This window comes from Epinephelus fuscoguttatus, linkage group LG5 (genome assembly GCF_011397635.1).
Source record: "Epinephelus fuscoguttatus linkage group LG5, E.fuscoguttatus.final_Chr_v1".
NCBI lineage: Eukaryota > Metazoa > Chordata > Actinopteri > Perciformes > Serranidae > Epinephelus > Epinephelus fuscoguttatus.
Window position 1 is genome coordinate 37128321 of NC_064756.1, and position 14797 is coordinate 37143117.

The 14797-nt window shown below is 40.3% G+C and overlaps 1 protein-coding gene across 3 annotated transcripts in view; it reads right to left on the reverse strand.

The window, feature by feature from the left end:
* The window catches only part of LOC125889489 (calcium-binding protein 8-like), a 107344-nt gene that overhangs the window by 11673 nt on the left and 80874 nt on the right, over positions 1-14797 (reverse strand). For all 3 annotated transcript variants that reach the window (XM_049577526.1, XM_049577527.1, XM_049577525.1), the window contains exon 5: positions 103-259. In XM_049577526.1, the coding sequence (XP_049433483.1) occupies positions 103-259 (157 nt within the window). The remainder of the gene's footprint in view (positions 1-102; positions 260-14797) is intronic.

Sequence of the window (14797 nt, forward strand, 5' to 3'; positions counted from 1 at the left end):
ACACACCGCAGAATGTACGTCTATGACACTGACATGCACGCACAGGTACACACACTTGTGTAAGTGTCTGTGTGTGAAGTAGGCTCAGGGACTTTCGCTCACCTCCCTCAAACTCCGTCTGACAGTTTCCAGAGTTTTCCTTCAGGCTCTCCTCCTCGTTGATGATGATGTTCTCAATGTCCTTCATGGTCAGGTGATCGCGGAAGGCGTAGAACAGGATGTGTTTCAGCTCCTCCAGGGTGATTTGCTGCATGTCGAACTGCAGGGGGACAGAGATGAGAGGAGGAGATATTTTTAAAAAGAAAAACCATTTTCCTTTCACAAAAATAAACTGTGTGTAGTTCTGCAGTATGCCTGGCGGGGTGGCATATTAACCAAACCAGTAATAATTGGCGTACTTGTGTGACACAACTCTTCCACAGTTTTAGAACTGGAGTGCAAGCTTCAATAAACCAACACAAATAAAGCCTCCATCACAGTGTCACCCTGAGCAGTGCAACACAAAAATCTCAGTGCATTCTGCTGCCAACATCTTATAGTAAATAATGTACACTGTAAGTATATAAAAAAAAAGCTCAGATGCATAAATCATTACGCATGTTCTAGTAATTCTTACCATGCACATTCCAGTACCACTTACAGACATCGCTCTAATGCTTTCAATTTAATCAGAGTGTCGCATGAAGTTGATGCGTTGATTAAATTGAATGCGCAGGAGTTATAGCCTGAGAGTGAGTGATTTATTCTTCAGTTTCAGCATTCACACAATTCAATTCAAACAACGGCACACACACATAAAACAGACACACCACAACTTGTAAAAAAGAGGTTTGAAGGTGAAAGCAAAGACCAGCTATTACGTTTTCAGAAGTTCACGTCACCAAGGGCCTGACGGCATGGGAATCGGGAACTGATTCCAAATTGGAATCAGAATCCTTTGCCTTCGAGCTTATTAATTCCTTTTATAGATGCTGGCATGTTTTTCTGACAGTTGCAACACAATGTCAAACTTATGTGTCTCTGCTGCTAGAAACGTGCAACAAGAAGGTCCAAAGCATGGCTTCATTTCATGACAAACTATGGCAACAGTGCTGCTTGTAATGTCTGTAAAATAATCGTTTCAAATAAGGAGGAAACACCAGAAACATGCTAAATGCTAAAACATCTTTCTACACAACGTGGGCTTACATTCCAGGACTGTCGTGTATTTGACACTCTATGCACGAATTCCACTGCTTCCCAACCGAGCAGCACATCCATTACAGAGGGGTAAATATTGTGTGATAATAACATTAGCTCAACGCAGGCAGGCTTAGCAGAGTTTTCCTTTAACTATGAAAATCTAAATGAAAATGAAAGCTGTACAAATATTCTCTCATTTTATCCATTTTCAGTGGAGACAGGTGAATGTTGATCCTACTGTCCTGTTCGGTTAGACTCAGCTCACTCCTCTACCTGGCACAGCTTTACAGGCTTCACCGGTCCAACTCAGTCATTGTTGTGCATATCCATCCATCCATCCTCTGTACAGCTTATTCTGTTCAGGGTCGCAGGAGGTATAGTTGCCATCCCAGCATGCACTGGGCAGATGGCAGGGACTGTAACAGCTACTTAATACTATGGGAGCAGAGCACAGGAAAGACCCAGCTACCTGGTGGGTTCAATGCCAGTGTGTTTTAACCTTGCAGCCACTCTGCTGCTTGGTTGAGAGGCGTTCAGGGATAGATAGAGATGTCCCAAATAATCAGTCCATGTCTCTTGGAAGCCTGTCAGGCCAATCAGGAGTCAGAGATGGCCCATTCCTCCACTGTGTGACGTCAGTCCTGATGTCTTCTTGTTCGATATTTCCCTCGTACTAAACCTGTCGAAATGGTTTCTGTCATGCATACAGCTTTGGACTTATTTGCTAATTCTGTTGTATCTATAAACCATCATGGAAAGCAAACAACCAGTGTTTATTATCAGCGAGTCATCTGGTGTGTACAGCATGTAGAGCATTTCATCAATAGCCTGATAAAATGAGCTGTGTTTATTGAGTCAGTAATCATGAGAGGGTATGTTGATGCCAACATTTAGAGTGATTCAGAGGAATTCAGGCCCTTCAACTGCTTCTGGACTTTGTGATGATATTTAGTTCATCCTCTGTCAGGTTTGTATCACATTAGCTCATTTCCCTGCCACTGAAGCCCGTTGTCTCTGTTGTGTTACTGCTTTTACGCCGCTTGTACATATAGAAACTTAAATCCCTTTTATTTTATCACTGCTGTCAGGCGTAGGATGGGAATTGATAAGATTTTATTAATACCAATGCCATTATGTATTTGGTGCATTGGTATGACTCTTAATCGGTTTCCTTATTGATTCCCAATCAATGTTCTGTGTGGGGAAAAAAATGTAGGCCTTCAGCATGAACACAACTGTTTTATTATCTATGAGTGCGAACACAGAGTAGAAAATAAAAGCTCCACTGTTTAACTGTTTTCTGCTAAGCCTGCCTGCGTGGCACTAACGTTGTTGTCACAGGATGTTTATCTGTGACTAGAGTGTCAAATACATGGTATTTCTTGTATTTAAGCCCATGTTGTGTAGAAAGATATTTTAGCATATTGCTGGTGTCTCCATCCTTACTTTAAATTATCATTTTCCAGACAGAGCAGGCTGCACTGTTGTCATCTTTATTTGTGAAATCAAGCCACAATTTGGACTGTTTCTTCCTCTCCACCGTGATTCCTTCTTGTTTTTTCAGCAGCATAGAAGCATGAGTTTGACATCATTATTTTGTAATGTGTAACTGTCAGAAAAACAAAAAAAACAGAAACTGATAAGGTCGGAGGCACATGATTCAAACGGATTAAACAATTTGGCACCAGTTCTTAACTGGAGCCAGTTGAGAATCTTATTTTTTTTTTTTTTTTTTGAGCCAGTTTTGAGGGATGTTGTATGCTGTAAAGCCCTCTGAGGCAAACTGTGATTTGTGATATTGGGCTTTAAAAAGAAAAACTGAATTGAAATTGAAAGTCTAATACAAATTTTGAAAGAGAGTCAGTGAGTCTAATCTGTGATATCAAGTCAAATCTTTGAACACTTCTTTAAACAAAAAAAAAAAAGGTAAAAAATGATAGGCCAAGATGAATGCACTGGCAATGACAGTATTACAACAGTTGGGAATACTGACACATTTTACAGCTGTTAACAGTTCAACGTAGTCTCACAGAACTGCATAAAATTAATACAACCTCTGAACAACGCATTACATGTTGGTGGCATGAAATCTGTGAAAATTATGTGCTGGCAATATGAAAAGAATGCAAAGTCTGTTTCAAATGGTTATGGATTCACTGTTAAACAGTCACAGTTAAATCTAGGGAAAGAAAAACACTTTGTTAAAAACAAAAATAAAAAATAAAGTTAATTTAGAAAAAAACGATCATGGCTTTGGTTTTGATATCTATGTACGGTATGTAAGAGACATAAACCTGTGTAAAGTACTGTGTGTAGTTGCGGAACATAGACAGTGGTCTCCTGGTTGAAAGTCCATGTGCCAGCTAACGTTAGCCATTAGAGTGATCTTACAAAAAACAATAACCCATAAAATTACTATTCAGCTTCTTCTTTTTTTTTTTTTTAACAAAGCCAGTTAAACTATAAACAGCCATACACGTTCAAACCTTTGTCAATGTGTTGTCACAAGTTATATTGTCAAAACAAGATTAATAAAAGCCTTGGAGCTACGTTAGCATAACACTATGCTATATACTATAATAGTAATAGCCTAATGATAATAGTTTACACACGTCTTCAGAACCCATTCGCTGATGGGTAGAGAGAAACAAAAATCCAAAGGCACAGATTAACAAAACTGTCTGCACGGGTAGTGAAATACCGAGGATATGGATTGACAAAACTGCTCCCAAGGATTTTGAATCCGAGGGAATAAATGACAAAACTATGTGTGCAGGTTTACTCAGTTTTTTGGTTGTTTTTTTACATGTGACCCAAGAGAAGCTCCGTACTGACAGTTAATACTTCTGAAATAGGTTTTGTCTGGCGTGTAAAAGGAATTAGACTTCCACTCAAGCAGCTCTGGAGTTGATCTACATAGACTGAAATGGACATCCTGGCTTTGAGAGATAAGCTGATGATTATAGCCTATTGATGGAATGGCCTTGGAATTTTTACAGGTAGAATAAACTTGAATCCATTTAATTCCTCATGGTAAAAAAAAAAAAAAATAAAAAATCCACATTTCAACACATTGTGATCTCAAAATCTCAGAGTACAAATGTAGCACTCAGCAATATTGCAATGAGCGATGCACATCCAACAGAGAAAGAACATACATAACATTCACTCTGCTTCTTGGCAAGCCCACTGGGTAGATAATTACATAAATCACTGCATACATCACACTTGGACATAAATCACACTTACCATCAACACCATTTGTTATCTCTCGAACTCAGAGTGAGCTAATGACCACACACACCAATCATGCCTCAAATGTTAATCAGCTGCCATAAAGATTCATTATCTATGCTAATTAAAAGTTGGGGGTCAACGTTTCATCTTTGGTTAGCCGGATCATTAATCAATGGAGAAAGTAAATGTAAATGTTGGCAAGACGAAGGTAAAATAAAAGGCACATAATAATGGAGTCATAAATCACATGTGTTTTAGAGAAATGTAAATGAAGAGCACGATCAACGATTATTCCACCTGTCGGCTGTATCAACATGCATATGTTAACATTAAAAGGAGTTCTGCAGAGTCTATCAGACAGGACCGTGTGTTTAGTTTTGGATTGAAGAAAATGTTGCTGCTGCAGGTTGTTGCAGAAAAAGTATAGGGGAACATTCAAACAACATATCATTAGAACTCCTTTCTCAAACATTATTACTGCAACTCCAGGTATGTCTAGAAGTGATACTGCTATTACCTACTACTACTGTTATTACACTTCAACCTATTAGTGCTAGTATATGGACCCCCTAAGAGGGCACTGGGAGAATACACTGGATGGGAAAAAAAAAATGGGGGAGAAAAAAATAAATGTGTTGATAAAAAAGATAAATACTTTTGCATTCCCCCAAGAAACTTTTGCATTCCATGTGCACCCCTTGCAGCAGCCCAAAGGAGTGTCCATACTGTTGCACAGTAACTCTCCGCCTCCAGTCACCTAAATGAGGGGACGGTGGCAGAGGTGAAGCAGGTTTTGAACAGGACGGTAAAGGTATGCAACACATTCTGTCTCTGACCACGTCACATATTGCGATTTTGGTCATGGACGTTCCATGTCCACCTACGATGTACGGGTCCATGTCATTGGTTCGACAGCCCATTGGTTCGACATCCCATTAGTCTGACTGTCCGTGGTGCTGAACAGCTCATGGCGGGCGTATGGTGCGCCGCGACCGGCTTGAAGCAGAGCAGGCTCACGGCTAATGTGTTGGTCACTTTCTTTTTCATTTTAACCCACACCATGATCTTTTCCTGACCCTAACCAAGTGGTTTTTGTGCCTAAACCTAACCAGACCTTAACCACAGGGCATCATGATGATTTCGGAATGGACTTTGGAACAATGAGTTTAATATGGTCGGAACAATGGGATGTCGAACCAATAGGCAGTTCCCCGACGTGCAAGATATCCTGGGTGCGTGGGTTGTTGATGTTCTGGGACACCATGTCAAGTTCTGCCTGTGATGTGCGTAGTCTTCTCTCAAGATATACTTCTGATTTATACTTTCGTGAACATTGCTCTCTTGGGTGAAAGTTGGTATTTGTTGAACTAATTCATCACCCTCCTGCCCACCACACCTGAACTTTAGCCAACTTAGCTTTCATCCTTGTCCCACAGCGTTTACCCCTCGACACTGCCAGGTGCCGTTAAACTACAGTGGCAACCAGCTGCGTGTCATGCAGCTTTTCGACGATTTCAGAGTGAGATCGGACTCGGGTAAGTGGTTGCTGCATGCTTACACAAATGCACACAGATTTTGCTCTGCTGCGAAGAGTTCACCATGTTGAACTTCTGGCAGTTGCTGCGTGGCTTTGGCCAGGCAAATAATGGGTCTCACGGAAGCAGAAAGAAGACAAGATATTGTTTGTGTCTGCATACCTGGAATCACAGTGCTAGCAACTTATTGGGACAACCAAAAGAAAAGGTAACATTGCCTCAAACTTTAGATGAGTGGTAAGTTGTCCTTATGTAGGCTGACCAAACGTCCTCTTTTGCCCGGGCATGTCCACTTCTCACGTCCCGTCCGGGGCGTCCGGGGCGTCCGGGGGGGGGTTATGAACTGATGATAATGTCCAGTTTTCCGTGTGTTTGTGTGTGTGTGTGTGTGTTAGAGTGCGGCACGAGCCGCATATTTCTGTCTGAACCCGAACCCAGTCCGACATTATTTAATGACCAAAGCACTGAGTTTGTGTCACACAGTTGTTACGGTTACAGGGTATTTAACAGGCCGGGCGTGCTCAGCAAAGAGGGAGACCTCCGTGTTTGAGACGGGAGCAGGAGGCGGGAGGTCCGACACTTCTAGCAAGAGGAGAGGGAGAAATAAAACAAAATAAGATAAAATAGGAAAAACCTGTCTCCCTCTTTTATTTTATTTTCAGCGTTTAATCAAGGCGGAGGCGGGTGGCTGGAGGTCCGAGACTTCCAGTGAGGGGAGAGGTAGAAACAAACAGCCAATGTGTGTCTGTGTGTGTTGTGTTCAGGTGTTGTCACGTAAATAACAGTGCCCAAGCAATAAACAGGACAGACAATAGGATTTTATTTATTTTTGCACTACATTTTCACTGAAAGCTGACCGAATCTGACCCGAGCCCGAATACAATTTATAGCTACATTTTTGACCAAACCCGCCCGACCCGTCGGGTACCGACGGGCTCGGATCGCCACACTCTAGTGTGTGTATGGGTCCCCTATTGGGGCCTATCTGAATTTCTGTCTTTGAGAGATATTATTTTCTAATATAACTGAATTTTCTATCCATACATATCAATTTTAAATATATTAAAATGATAAGGCATCTTTGAGTAAACTGCGAGTATCATTTAAGTAGGCTATGTCGTGGCCGGCCGAATGTCCTCTTTTTTGGAAATCAAAATATGGTCACCCTACCTTATGTGTAAGAATCTTTAGTAATTTCAGTGATTTGTCCAGGGTACACCCTGGGCTGGTCGTGACACATAGAGACAGATGACCATTTACACTCACATTCACACTTACAGGCAATTTAGAGTCACCAATTAACCTAACCTGCAAGTCTTTGGACTGTGGGAGGAAGCTGGAGTAACTGGAGAAAACCCACACTGACACGGGGAGAACATACAGACTCCACACAGAAGGGCTCCTCCACCCCAGGGATCAAAACAGGAACCCTCTTATTCTGAGATGACAAGCTAACCACTGCATCACCATGCCACCTTTAAGCAGAAAAAAACTGCTTTGCCATGCCACTGCTAAAGGAAAGACAGAAGTTTCATCTTTTTCCTCTGTAAAGCCTTTTGTTAAAAATGTGATGCAACTGGATGCTGCTGCTGAGACAAAGATTACTACATATACAGTATTGATCTTTTTTAAAAGAGTGGTACAGTTGGGATTAAATGTAGTACTGTATCAGGGTTGAGGTGATCAAAAGCTATACATTTTTTGGCCATAATATTGACAGGTCTTGCATTGCTGACTCCACTAATGAAACAAGGAAAACCTCAGCTCCTTTAACTGCAATTTGTTAGCACATCCAGGAGTGATGTTTCATGCTAATGCTCCTCTTGAGACTGTTCATTTTCATTGGTCCTTAAAAGGTTTTTGGATATGCGCGACTATTATGCTTTTTGTGACTCCACTAATGTCTACAAATCACAAAATCACACTTGATAAAATTTAGAAACTTTGACACACTTGGATTAATAGTTGAACACCTTCCAGAGACCTCCCTGCCCTTGTCTACTGAGGAGTATTAAACTTTATGACGGCATTACACGCTTACATCACAAGATGTCTTACAGTGAAACAATCAGTATTCAAGTGAAGGTGTTCTGATGCTAATGAGCTGCGGCGCACTGTTTAGATAACAATCATCACTGGGTCCCCAGAGCTCAACATCCACCACCAGACACATAAACTCTGCATAAATCCCATAGGGTCTATGTGTGTGTAATTGTTCATATCTATCTTATTTCACTCATCATGTGAAGCATCATAAAACAGATGTTTTTGTTTTTTTTCCAGAAACAGACAACAGAGCTCTACTTTCTCCCCTCATCTCCCTCGGGGGAACAGAGAAAGAATGAAACGTTAAACAGACACATCCACCCTGAGCGATCCTGCAGCATCTGCCACTTAAAGTCACAGCCAGCTCCCATGTCACTTCCCCCTGTGGGAGACAGGTCGGCGACCTAATTGTGTTTACTTGCCCTTCGCGCAACCTTGCTGCTGCTAACGTTGCCATCGCTGGCGGACATCAAGAGTCTGCCCGAGCTTCATTTGCCAGGGAAAAGAGGGACGAGCTGGAGGATAGATTCGTTCACTGAGCACTCCAGTGGCAGATAAGAAAAAGCCATTTTATTTTCTCCTTCCACATCCCACTGACTTGCTCAGACTGTATTCACATTCAAGCATGAAGTGACCTTTATGGGAGGATATGGTGAAAGAAAGGGGAGCAGAAAAGAATGACGCCTGCGGACCTGAAGTGACGCAGATAAAAAAGATTTTTAGTAGGACCCCCAGTGTTGTGTGACCTATAGTTTTATACTGAACCCCATGCACAGAGAGGGAACCTGCAGTACTCTTCTTTGTAACACAATCTTGACTGAAGTTCAGTCCTAAGTATAATCACATGCCTCAAGGAGAGGGGCTTTTAATGGAGACTCTGGAAAAGTTTGGAAATGTCACATACTGTTAAGACCTGCTGTGGTTAAAGCTCAGAAGGACACATGTAGTGAAACAACACAGAATCCCACACAAAGAGATTCAAGTGTTGAATCTCCTTTCTCTGAACTGATTTACTCATCAACGTGTATTTAAAAGAGTTTCCACAACATCAACAAGATAAAGAAGACTCCAACTCTAATCTATAACATTTGATAGGGGTTTAAATTGCTAGTTTCATCACAGCACAATATCATATCCATTCTTTTCACAATGATACTTACTGATATCACAAAGTCTGCCACGATACAATTTGACTCAATTTAGAGGCCTGTGATCCATAAGAGACAATATCAGTAAATATTAGGGCTCTGACAAATGTCTTTTGTTTTTACATTCAAAGTGTCTGGTGAGGTTTTGGTGTGAAACTTTGAATGTCTGCTGTCATAGTTTATGATATCATTACCCTAAAAATACATAAAAAAAAATCCTTGAACAAAATCCTCAATTTGAATAGAGTGATTTATTGCATTAAATTATTGTTTTTTAAAAGAAAAAACTAAATGAACTTTCTTTAATGAATAAATATATTTTATGCGATGATAAAGTTTTTGAAAGGCTAAATACCAACAAATATGGATTAAAGAATATTTCTTTAGATACAAATGTGTATTTTGGACATGAATACATCTATCTTTTTTTCCATTAAATTTTGGCTTTTGGACTCCCCTCCTACACAATCACCACTGGAATTTAATTCTACAAATAGTATATTACTAATAATATTGGTGGGAACTGTGCAGAAATACTTTCACAGGATTAAGATGCAATACATAAATAAATGAATAAATAGATCAAATAAAATAAAAGGACTTGAACGTAAATTTGGAATTTTAATCAAGCTTCTAACTTTGCGGTACAAACCTTGTAAATATCCTCATTGTTATTTTTCTTGGCAGCTTGCCATTATCTAGCTACAAAATTCAAAATAAGGACATATCTTTCTTAAAGATGATAAGCATTGTGTTTTTACTTTACGTTGATGATACTGGAATGTTGATCACAGAATCGATACATCCAGATCCATGTATCATTTCATTTAGTTCATTTGACAAGATTTCAAATACAGCAGTAAAGCAAACACAGGCATACGTGAAATTGTCAAGGATGACATGACAAAGTCAAGGATTTATTTTAGTCATGGTCCCTGATGGTCCATCCAACCCTCCACTGCACAGCAAGACAGAGACAGCTATACACATCGACTGCACCCACAGATGTACATGCCAATAAAAAAACCACAATACACATATGTATATTCTTTTTTTAAAGAAACACAATTTCAATGCACAACTATGACCTTATTTGGAGATGCTATCCAGCCTCCATTTTCTTAGAGGCTTGTGGATTTTGCACCTCCTTTATTAGAAGAGGCAGTTGGTTCCACTCTGTAGCACTGGCATAAGCACCCCTTATATAGCAACAGGAATATCTAAGACGCTGGTCTCATTTTGACTAAACTGTTTTTAGTCAGCAGTCACACTTGCACACTATTCTAATACAGAATCACAGTGAACATTATAAGAGCTTTTCTTTTCTTAGATTAATAAGTATTTCTTCTGAGTTACTGGAAAAAACACTTTGTGAAAGTGAAAACAAATCTCAACAAATGGATATGGGTGACATGACATCACAGAGGGTGTATCTACATTGTAATCTCCTCTAGTCAGAATACCATAATTTTATATTTTACAACCACAATACCATCAGTCCTAGCTTGGAAGAGTTGGCTTGGCAGGAATGATGGCTGGCCCACTACAGGCCTGAGCAGTTTGACTGCAATGACAAATTCCCAGTTTTTGTTACAACCTTCAAACCTTTGTCAAAAGAAACAGCATAATATATTGCATCGGCATAACTTTAGACCTTTTACAACAGAGTGTACCATGATCAAGATGTCAGCACTAGGAATACAAATTGCTCACTAACAAATGGATGGTCTTTATTCTACCATCTGTATTTTATATTGTGTTTTTATACTGTATTCAGTACTTTATCAGGCTCTATGTGTGGAGATTGTGGGAGCCTGTGTTGCGAGAAAATGTGAATGAGAACAGATTCTATAAGTAGTATATATATATAAAAACACATGATCAACATAAACAATCTCAGCAAACTCCGATAAAAACTATAATTATCATAAGAGTATCAACCTCAGTCTAGAGATGCATTGAGGTTTGGATTAAACCATGAACTTCATTCTTCCCAGTTGGGTGTATGCCTGTTCCTCACACTGCAAAGTGGATCGGGGGTTTAAGATGAGGAAGGGGAGTCACCCGAAAGAGAAATCTCTGTATATCTCTACCCTTGTAAATGAGGCATGTTCAGCTCCTCACACATTGAGGCGGTGAGAAAGTGCCAAGAGCCAGCATCCATCCATCTGCTGAGTTCAGCCGTTTGCATTACAGCCAAATTACACAGCTACAGATAATGCTCTGCACACACTGTAGAATCCAATTATATGCATGTGCTAATCTCAATTTGAATGCAATAGGCTGGCAAGTGTTTTGTTTTTAAATGGCATAAATATTAATGCATTTGAAACATGCTGCAGCTGGGAAAAAGCTTGTCTTAGAAGGTCATTGGATCTGAATACAAAACAATGTATTACATAGCTGCAGACATTTCAACAAGTCCCTGATACCCTTTTTGTAAAATACATTGTCTCTCTAAAGGTTCAGTGTGTAGGAATTTGAGAGGGGTTTATTTGGAAGAATGGAATATAATATAATAAGTGTATTTTCTTCAGTGTAGAATCCCCTGAAAATAAGATCTTATGAGCTGTTAATACCCATAGGAAGCTGGTCCTCCTCTATGGAGTTCACCGCATTCGTGTTTAAGTGTCAGCCACCATAGTTAGCAGCCCCTCCGCAATGAGCAGAGTTGGAAAAACACTGAAATTAAAATGAAGCTCCTGGTAAAAACCCCCAGAACGTCTGGATCTTAAGTTATCAGCAAAAAAAGGTGAGCACACATTAGCAGATGCTGGGCTGGGGACCCATCTGTGATGAGCCAAACAGTGTCAGAAAAACAATGAAACTGCTTTATTTATCGTTTTTACCAGTTTCAATCAGCTGGTCTGTTTGTTTTGGAGAGGAAGAGACCTCTGTGGATAATTGAAACCTTTTGAACAATGAACGTTGACAGAATTCTAAGCGGGAGTGCAGGCTTGGCACATTGGAGGAGTTTCAGCTGGTTGCAATCTGCAATCCTCACCACTAGATGCCACTAAATCCTACACACTGTAAATTTAAATCTGCCACGTATTTCATTGTCAGTGTCTAAGGCGTGTGAAGTGGTGTTTGGCGGGGATCTGATTGCACTTCAGTCTCTCTCACTATGACAGTGACACAAACTTATAATATAACTTGTAGATGTTGCCGCTATGTGTTTGAATGGAAAGAAACCACAGCTCTGACAGTTTGACAGCCAAGGGAAAGAGCAACAAGTGTGTTACAGACAGAAATGTATATTTTCACAAGGTAAACAAAGGGATGTAAATTAAAAACACAAACCTACAAACTTATAATGAACAAAGACACCTGGCATCACCTCTGGAGCTCTGGAGGAAAAGCATCAGATTCTGTGAGATCGGTTCTACGACAAAGACATATGAAGTCCCAAAGCTAAACAGTGCTTACAAAAGATCACACAGACAATTTTGAGATGAGATTTGATGTAAACAAACACCTATATATACAGTTATGTCTTTAAGATGACACTATATTGTCAGAAAATGAAAAAAAATATGAGTGGTAAAAAAAATAAAGCTGAAGGAATAAGAAAATCTTATTCGGCACATTGATTTGTCATCCAGGAGAGGATGACAGTTCTCTTCCCTCTGAACAAAATTGCATCCTCTTGCACTTCGGAAAGTTGCAGCTGTCAGTTTTACAATTTCAACATTTCCTTTAGATTTTGTGCAGACCCTGCTTGCATCACCATTCATCCAGGAGTGACTGGAAAAACAGCTCCATCCACCTATTGAACTTAAATGGGAGATTCTATGCATCATCACTCAGGTTACCACAGCTATGAGGCAGAAAGCACTGACCCCATCAGCTGCTGCATGTGAGAGGAATCATAAAGTCATGACTCATCATGACTTGATTCCATCAGAAAATCTCTGAGCTATCACTTTTCAGGACATCCATCTAGCAAACCTTTCTCCTGCTTACAGCTGGTAATATTTATTGCTGGGACATTTATTATTTACAAAGCAGTCTCTTAAATTATTCACGGTATCTGAATTTGCTTCTGAGTTTTCCCATGACGACACTTCTCAGTCTCAAGAATATACATGTTCTCTGTCTCTAACATACTTGTCTTAGCTTTTTACTCTGTCTACAGTTCTTATATTTAAAGTCTGTGCATGTGTACTCAAGGGACTGTAAAGGGTGGGAAAGCTAGTATAATTCTAAGGGCCCTCAAAAGTACTACATGAACATAGCACATTAAAGGCCTAGTGCGTGGGATTTAGGGGGCATTAATGGCAGAAATGGAATATACTATCTTAAGTATATTCCATAAGTATGTTTATCACCTGAAAAAAAGAATTGCTATGTTTTTGTTGGTACATAAGAAAAGTTTCAGCTGGGTGCAATCTGTAATCCTCACCACTATACGCCACCAAGTCTTACACACTGCTCTTTTAATTGTCCAAGGAAATTATTTATGGCCCTAACATAATATGCTTGCCACTTTGTATTTCAGAAACAAAGTCATGCCATGTTTCTCTGTTCTCTTTTTTCTAAAATCATGCAGATATCCTGCCACACCACTGTGGTCAGCATGAACTGGTCCAGTCCTACCGCTGTGCTCACAAGCCAGGAATGATGGAAAATAGTAGTTACTGGACGTAACTCCAGTTCCATGAATATGTGTGGTCTATGTATTGAGTGCCTGCTGTCATTCTGACAGAATATCAAACTCAAAACTAAAATCTGGCAACAGAGAGACAGGCCGGAAAGGACTGAAAGGGAGAACAGAGGGCGACAATTTGTCACCCATTTTCCTGTTCTGCACGGGCCACATGGCCTGAGTGAGCGGCCCGTGACGGCTACCTCGCTTAACTGCTGTGGCTCGCACACATGGGGTGTTCACTAATACAGTGTTGCTGCTGCTGTGGCACTGTGGCAAAGCTCCCTGGTGTTATGGCAACTGTATTTTCACAATTAAAAGCCAGTACTCCACTCATTTATTGAGCCCTACAAGGGACTTAATTGTCACTGACACGACACAGTCCTGGAAATATTTCACAATAAAAAGCCTTGTGTGAATAAATGAATGGATTCTGCCCAAAGAATGTCACAATGTCACTTTTATTTTGAAACAGAAACAGGAGGTGCTGAGGTTCTCCCGTGTCAGCATGGGTTTTCTCTGGGTACTCCGGCTTCCTCCCACAGTCCAAAGACATATAGGTTAACTGGTGACTCTAAATTGGCCATAGGTGTGAATGCGAGTGTGAATGGTTGTCTGTCTCTATGTGTCAGCCCTGCAATAGTCTGGCGACCTGTCCAGGATGTACCCTGCCTCTCGCCCAATGTCAGCTGGGATAGGCTCCAGCCCCCTCGCGACCCTCAAGAGAAAAAAGCGGTTACGAAAATGGATGGATGGATGTACAAATAAAGGCAATGAAAATTGTAGTGAAAGCTGGTTTATTGTGCTTATAATCATTATATAAATTGATTATCAAAACAACATTTTGACAGTATTTTTGCTGAAAAATGCATGCGTCATGAAGAAAAAAATAGGCAAGACTATTCTCTTAATGTTCTGCATCTGTGCAGCAACAGAGCCACGCTTAGCTGCGCTGCTCTAATCTGTTAACACAGGTGCCAAAGAAAAAAATTACAAGCCGT